Below are 7898 nucleotides of genomic sequence, written 5' to 3'. Positions count from 1 at the left end.
GGTTATGTATAAAAAATGCGTAAGAAGTTAGTAGTATTTTAAACCGTTTTCCTTATTTCAGGGCACCTACTGCGGAATTGAAATTTGGTTACAAATGTATTGTTACAATAAGTAATGAACTTTTTAACCATTATTGTGAACCTCTTGTTCTTAGGGTCTTCAATCACACGAAAGTGGTGAAGTTGATCTTATGTTTGCTGTGTCTTACTGAGGGTAAACTGTACAGTGTGATAATAACAAGAAACTGATACCCTAGCTAAAATTGACATCAATCTGCACAGAATGTAATGAAAGCAAAGTTTCACTGCTACAGTGTAATTGAACTATATTCCTACGATTTAAACAGGAGTATCTGTATCTCACCATACACAGTGGACAAGGTCATTGGGATAGAAACGGAAACTTGGTCAATAGGAGAGAAATGGAAATTTGGACAAGGTCACTGGGATATATAGAAACGGAAATTGGGCAAGGTCACTGGGATAAGAAACGGAAACTCGGACAAGGTCCTTGGGATACAACGGAAACTTCAGTTGATGTCTACAATGACGTACGGATTTCTGCGAAGAGCTAGAGGACATCCGAACTATAGAACATCGAAGTTTTAGTGTGTCGGTAAAAACCAACAGAAATGAAGCTGGTTGAGAATATGATAAAGGTAGTAAAAGCTGTACCTACATGTATAGAATATTTCTCTGGAATCTACTGGTCAAGGAGAAAAATAAAACAACGTTCATGATAAAGATAAGGACACTGCCATGTGCCCTACATTTTACATCTGTTCGTGTTGAAGTAAAGATTTTGCGTTCTACTAATGAACTTTTATGAAAAGGAATTAATTATCTACGACTTGTCAGTGAAATACAATATGCCCCTGACGTTGTGCTCGCTGCAGACAATTATCTGTTTCCTTTAACAAATTAACAATTGATCCTGAATAATTTAACTAGAATTGGAAAAGTTTCTTGTTGCCAGCACAATTTTTTGTCAGACCTACGAAGGGCCAATTGAACTCGAACCTATATAGTGTTAAAGATCAACAGATAAGCGTTTTTTTGTTATTAATTAAATATTGCATTGTAAGATTTGAATGACGGCTCACCCGATAATGAATACTACAGCCATAACTTAAACACTTTGTAATATGCATTTGTTAAAACGCAGTCTGCCTGTTGACTTCAGAATAGAGATGTTTATCTAAGCTTGTTTAATACGTGTGTAGTTCGTCACTGAATATAACCTCTTCTCAAATTGAACTGGTTGTTGGATAGTTCTTCGATTTATGCGATAGAATGAGGAAAAAAAAGGGGGTGACTTCTAAAATTCAGCTTACAGAATGCAAAGAGGGGGGGGGGGGATTAAATGATTGAAATAACTATTGTTCTGATATTATATTGCATAATTAGGAATTCCAGAAGGCAGCTATTAATATTTGCCATATTTGGCACTTCTTTGTACATGTATTATATTTTTATGATCTTTGAACACCTATTTAGATGTTTTGTTATGACATATATATAGAACGATACTTTGTTTCACATAAAATTACAATTTATCGTCACGGTCGCTTAACTTCATCTTCAATAAAAAGAGGAATACGGCAGCAATTGGTAAAAATGTATAGTGGATAACTTGTACCTTTTGAAATTGTATTATGTTATTAAAAATGTCATCAATCTCATGAAAGCAAGCAATTTATGTCCCCTGCTAAAGGACAGACGTTTATTTGAGATATAAATCAGAAGCAATTGGTAACATTTTAAAGCTCAAAGAAAAGTAGAGCTAACTTAATGCAATACTAGTATATGAATTTGTGACTTTGATCTCAAAATTATTAGGGATCCTCTTTAAAGAGACACCTTGACGAAAACGGGAAAATTGACACAACCCTAACAAAAAATACTATAGTAAACTATAGTTAACTATAGTAAATCAAAGTTCCAAAGTTTTTACTATAGTAAATCAAAGTTCCAAAGTTTTTACCATAGTAAATCAAAGTTCCAAAGTTTTCACTATAGTAAATCAAAGTTCCAAAGTTTTTACTATAGTAAATCAAAGTTCTAAAGTTTTCACTATAGTAAATCAAAGTTCCAAAGTTTTTCTATAGTAAATCAAAGTTCCAAAGTTTTCACTATAGTAAATCAAAGTTCCATAGTTTTCACTATAGTAAATCAAAGTTCGAAAGTTTTTATTATAGTTAATTAAAGTTTCAAAGTTTTCCCTATACTTAATCAAAGTTTCAAAGTTTTTTCATTAGTTTAACAACTTATGTATTTTTATTAATTTTTTTATTATGTAGCCGTTTTAGGGGAGGGGTGGATATGGGGTTGGTTGGGGCTGGTTTTTGTTGTACATCTTTATTTAAATATACAAAGTAGTTAATTCAAATGCAATATTTACATTTATAAATTTAAAAAAAACACATGTTGACTGAAGTTGATGAAGCAGATATTTTGATTCTAAATGACACAATAATATATATTTTTTTCTCCATAAATAAGACTTACGTTACATCTGCATAACATTAAAATTAAATGCATTGAAATAAATATTGCTTATTTATCGGCGCAAGCGACAACCTTTACATTAAAATTCATATCTTGTACATTATTCTTTTAGGGGAGGGGTCGGGTTTTAAAAATGTTCTCTAAAGCTTTTATGAATCTTAAACTTGAAATATCATAAAATGTAAAGAATGTGAATCAAAAACATAATCCACAGGATTTATCGTACTTAATCAAAGTTTCAAAGTTTTTACTATAGTAAATCAAAGTTCCAAAAGTTTTACTATAGTAAATCAAAGTTCCAAAGTTTTCACTGAAGTAAATCAAAGTTCCAAAGTTTTCACTACAGTAGATCAAAGTACCAAAGTTTTCACTATAGTAAATGAAAGTTCCAAAGATTTAACTATAGTAAATCAAAGTTCCAAAGTTTTCAATATAGTAAATCAAAGTTCCAAAGTTTTCAATATAGTAAATCAAAGTTCCAAAGTTTTCACTATAGTAAATCAAAGTTCCAAAGTTTTTACTATAGTAAATCAAAGTTCCAAAGTTTTAACTATAGTAAATCAAAGTTCCAAAGTTTTTACTTTGGTACAATAGTAAACCATAGTTAACTATAGTTTACTATAGTATTTTTTTGTTAGGGTTAAGTAGAATTTTTGCATTACACTTGCAAATTTTGTTTAATTCTTGAAAGTATTAGGATTCAGAAAACGTACGACTTTTCAACACTTTATACGAGTACATCCATTCCCCACGATAAATTAAAGTCCAGGATTTTTGACATAAAAGACAACTGCTTTTTCAATGAAATTGGGACTCGTAAATTTATTTGCCTTGTCATTGGTCATTTGCAAGAATATTTTGTTAAAACATTTTGATTGAACATACAAGTACTCTGAAGTAAATATTGAAAAAGATGCTCGAGTTTCTGTTTGACAATATCTTTGTAGTTTTTAGAGATCAGGTCTTCCAACAATCTGTCGGAATTCCCATGAGTACCAAATGCGCTCCCTTATTAGCAGACCTATTAATGTATTCATATTAAGCAGGATATATTTAAAAACATACATGAGAAGAAGACACTTGCTGTGGCCTTTAGATATATCGACGACGTATCATCAATTAACAATAGTAATATCCATTCATATGTCGACTCGATATATAACCCAGTGAACATGAAATAAAAGATACCACAGAGTCTGACACATCTGTTTCATATTTGGATGTTTTACTGGAAAAGAACGTTAATGGTAACTTAACAACAAAACTTTATGATCAACTTTTCAATCGTCAACTTCCCTTACTTATGTAGCAATATACCCTTATCACCTGCATATGGGGTTTATGTCTCCCAGTTGATTCGATACACAAGAGCATACTCCACGTTCGAACAATTTCTTAAACGAGGCACGCTATTGACAAACAAGTTGACGAAACAAAGATATCAACAGTCTCGCTTTATGTCATCATTTTGCAAGTTCTATGGTCGATACAATGACATTGTCAGCAAATGAAATATATCATTACGGATGTGAACAGTCGACGGGGGGTGCTTGTACTCCTCCATGAAATCTGATCCCACCTCTGATGATTTTCAGAGGTCCGTGTTTGCTCTGCTCTAAATTTGTATCGTTATAATGGACTTTTGAGCTTGATTACTGTTCGCTACTGTATGTTACATTGGCCATTTGACTTCAAAATATATAAATAGGGTCTTTTATAAGTTAGTCAGAGGCATCTCTTGAAGTTTCATTTCAAAAGCTCAGAAAGAATTTAACCTATCATATGGAAATTATTGTACACAATGTTTAAGTTTATGACCCCCATTTTTTGACCTCAAAACCAATAGGCTTCTTTATTTTCAAGTCATAGAGAGTAATGGAATTTCATTGTAAAAGATGTTACAAGCACTCTCTGAAATTCAAAGATATCATAAGAAAACGAAAGTTCCATTTGATAATTATTACAAATTTATGAATTTAATCATTTATCGTTTGACCTCAAAACCAGTAGGGGGCTTTCTTAAGTAAGAAAGAGTTCTCAACTGATTTTTCAGTTTAAAAACCAGAAAAGAAGTTATCCTGTCATCTGGAAAACATTGTATGTAACAAATAAATTTGTTATCTTGACCTTCAACCTTTTGACCTCAAAATCAATAAAAAAAATCTCCTAAAGTCACAGGGATTTATGATTAGAAATTCATTTTATCCATAATATTTCAAATAGAACATCTGAAAACACATCAACAAACTCCAAATCGGAATAATTCGATAATCTGTTGATTTCCATGGCACTTATTATACTCCTTTATCTCATCCGACCTGTTTTCACATTCCTATGAAGCAGATTTAATCAAAATCTTTTAAATGTTCCTTTTAAATGACGTGATCGAAAAGTATTTTATTCAGATATCGAGCTTGTAACCTATGTAATGGAACAAAATGTACATAGCGGACAATTGGAGTCCTAATATACGAATAAGCGAACGAGTGAGGTAGACGTACTCGAAACACCAAAGAATGTATAAACTTAACTCTTTTGAAATATTGATTGGATTGATAATATGAACATTAAAAAAATCATGTGGTTTAATGGAACACTTAAATATACAAATACATGTATAAAAGCAATGACTACTAATAGGGTGGTTTTGATCTATTCTATCGCAATTATTAGCATAATTATGTACATTAGTAAATGAGATAGTTAAATGCAAATTCCAATACTTACAAGTTAAAAAAATTGTTCTTATACAATACAAATTAAAAAAAAAAACTCCTTTCGAAATAAAATGAGACAGATAAAAAGATTCAGAATTGACAAAAAACAAAGAATAAAGAAGACAGGACGATTCATACTTAGGCAATCAGTATTTTTGTCATTTTCTGCTGAAATGGCTAACATATAACAGGGTTTGTATGTGCAGGCATGTATGTTTTCAACTAAAAATATGAGTTTGATATAATAATGTTAAACCAGATATTACAGAAACTTAAAATTTTACATCTGAGCAACCAGTGGTACCAAAAACACTACCGCAATGGCCACACTTCCTCCTAGAATAGCAAGAAGAGAAAACACATCCAAAGTGCTCGCCACAAGCTTCCAATCCACGTCGTATCGATTCTGAGGAGAATCATCGCTGTAAATACTCTCAATTTCATCGATATGGGATCGTGATTTCCTCGCTGATCCTTGTCTCATTGTTTCTAATTCCAGTTCGTCTGCACCTAATAATGGCGTCTCCTCCTCTTCATCTTCATCGTCGTCATCCCTCCTACAGACTCGACAATTAAGACAAGCAATGAAAAGGGCAAGACACGAGGGTACAGGGTCGTCTTCATCCTTTAGGTAGACGCGGAGAGTGAAGATGGTTATGATGGTAGCAACCGCACTAACGACCACCATCGACATAAGGTAGTAACTCAGGATTGCCATTGGCTCTGATGTCCTAGGCATTCCGTCTGCAATCAAAGTTAAGTAAACTGCAAATGACAAAAATGCTGTGACAGAGTAACCGACCCTCTCTCCACTTTCCAGAGGAAGGACAAAAACCAGAGCATTCAGAATACCCAAGATGATAATTGGCAAGAAAAAGTTAACCAAATAGTATGTGGGCTTTCGTGCTAATGTAATTTCCATTTTGACAAAAGAACCACCATCCACAGATTCAACAATTAGTTTTGTATTTGAAAGGGTCCATTCATCTGATGGTGTATAATCTCTCAGATCCAAACTCGATGCAGTGGGTACAAATACAACTTCTTTGTCACTATAACCCCAGTGAGTAAAGGTTATGTTGCAAGTCTGTTTATCAAATGGGAAATAGGCCACATCTACAACACATCCAGTTTTTGTCACAACACCGGGTCTCCATTCCATTTTACCGTGATTGTTGAAAGGATCTGTCGCCTCTGTAATCCTGTACATTCGAACATAGTTAGAATCATCCCCAACAGGAACAATGGCTGACGCGGAATTAAACAGAGAGACAGGAGGCTTCCAGACGAATCTATGAGGAATAGCAATTTCCGAGAATTTTCCATGGGCATCACTGTCATAAGAATCATCCACTAACTCATCATACCAAGTCAGAGTCAGTATCCCAATAACCTCTAACGTACCGGCTATTTCATTTAACTCTGTGATTGCTATTAAACTGAAATTAATGTCTACCTCTATTGTCTTATTAAAATTTTTTCTTGGAAATATCAAGTTGTCGTAAGTCTTTGTGGATTTTATGAAAGTGTCCTCGATGAATGTTGACATTTCTAATGCCGTTGAAAACACTCGCGGTTTAGGTGTAGTTGTTGTCGGCCCTGTTGTTGTAGATGGCGTTGTCGTAGTTGTCGGTGTAGTGGTGGTGGTTGTCGGTGGTTCTGTTGTGGTGGTGGTGGTTGTCGGTGGTTCAGTTGTTGTGGTGGTGGTTGTTGGTGGTTGTGTTGTGGTCGTGGTCGTTGCAGGTGGTTGAATGGTGGTTGTCGTTGTTGTTGTTTCTGTATCCCCGGACCCTGATCCTTTTCCTTTGTTGCAATTACTGCCATCAGATTTTTGACCACAGTTACTATGAACATAGTCGATAGAAAGCAAAAGATACAAACAGAAGAGAACGATTCTGGCCGTCATGTTTTCCGCTAGGGTTTTGAGTCTCGAAGCACGTTAAAACTTAATTTAGGCATTCTAATCAGTCTACTGCATCATTTGGCCCTGGAATCTTTGACATTTAAACTACTGTTGTACTGGTAAGTTTATCAATTAAAGTTGTATTATTCATAAATAAGATTTATATGCGTATTGCAAACTATTCAGATGCAACGAGCATTATTGAAAGACATCACTATTTGTAAATCCTTTTATGTATGTGTAATTAGCCGTAGTTCGTTTTTGAAAACAAAACATTTTATTTATATAGAAATTCTATAAGATATTACAAAGATTCATTTCAAAATAATAAATCGAATTTTTAGTAAAATGGTAGAGGAGGATAAGAGATTTCTGTAGTTTTCCCTCATAATAAATTTGATCTTTTTTATAATAAAGAGATAGTTTTTGAAAGCAGAAAATTACGAATTTAATTAGTTGAATATGATTTCAATGTATCTATACTTTGTCAGTCCACCTTTGCATCTATTATAACAGCAGAAATTCTTCTTGGCATATTTGTATCTGTGTCAAGGCATACTTTTGAGAATCTTTTTCCCCATTGATTTCTATATATTCTCAATCGGATTGAGTCTGGACTACTCCCTGACCAGGAAAGTACGCTCACATTTCTTGATTGAAGAAGTTGTCTCGGCTTACATATACTTGTGACATGGAACTTCGTCTTGCTGGGAAATTTAGTCTTTTTGGTTACTTGCAAAATTAAAAGTTCCTCTATACTTTTCAAAACGT

The 7898-nt window shown here is 33.5% G+C and overlaps 1 protein-coding gene across 1 annotated transcript; it reads right to left on the bottom strand.

The window, feature by feature from the left end:
* Nucleotides 1-5495: 5495 nt before the first annotated feature.
* LOC133205094 (neuronal acetylcholine receptor subunit alpha-9-like) lies at nucleotides 5496-7130 on the bottom strand. The gene has a single exon (XM_061340835.1). It carries the CDS (start codon nucleotides 7128-7130, stop codon nucleotides 5505-5507), a length of 1626 nt encoding a protein of 541 aa, XP_061196819.1. The 3' UTR covers nucleotides 5496-5504.
* Between the last annotated feature and the right edge of the window lie 768 nt (nucleotides 7131-7898).

The sequence above is a fragment of the Saccostrea echinata genome, unplaced genomic scaffold (genome assembly GCF_033153115.1).
Source record: "Saccostrea echinata isolate AGI-Se365-2 ecotype Australia unplaced genomic scaffold, CSIRO_AGI_Sech_v1 ptg000054l, whole genome shotgun sequence".
NCBI lineage: Eukaryota > Metazoa > Mollusca > Bivalvia > Ostreida > Ostreidae > Saccostrea > Saccostrea echinata.
The sequence above is the reverse complement of the archived record's forward strand: the minus strand, read 5'-3'. Positions and strand labels throughout refer to the sequence as shown.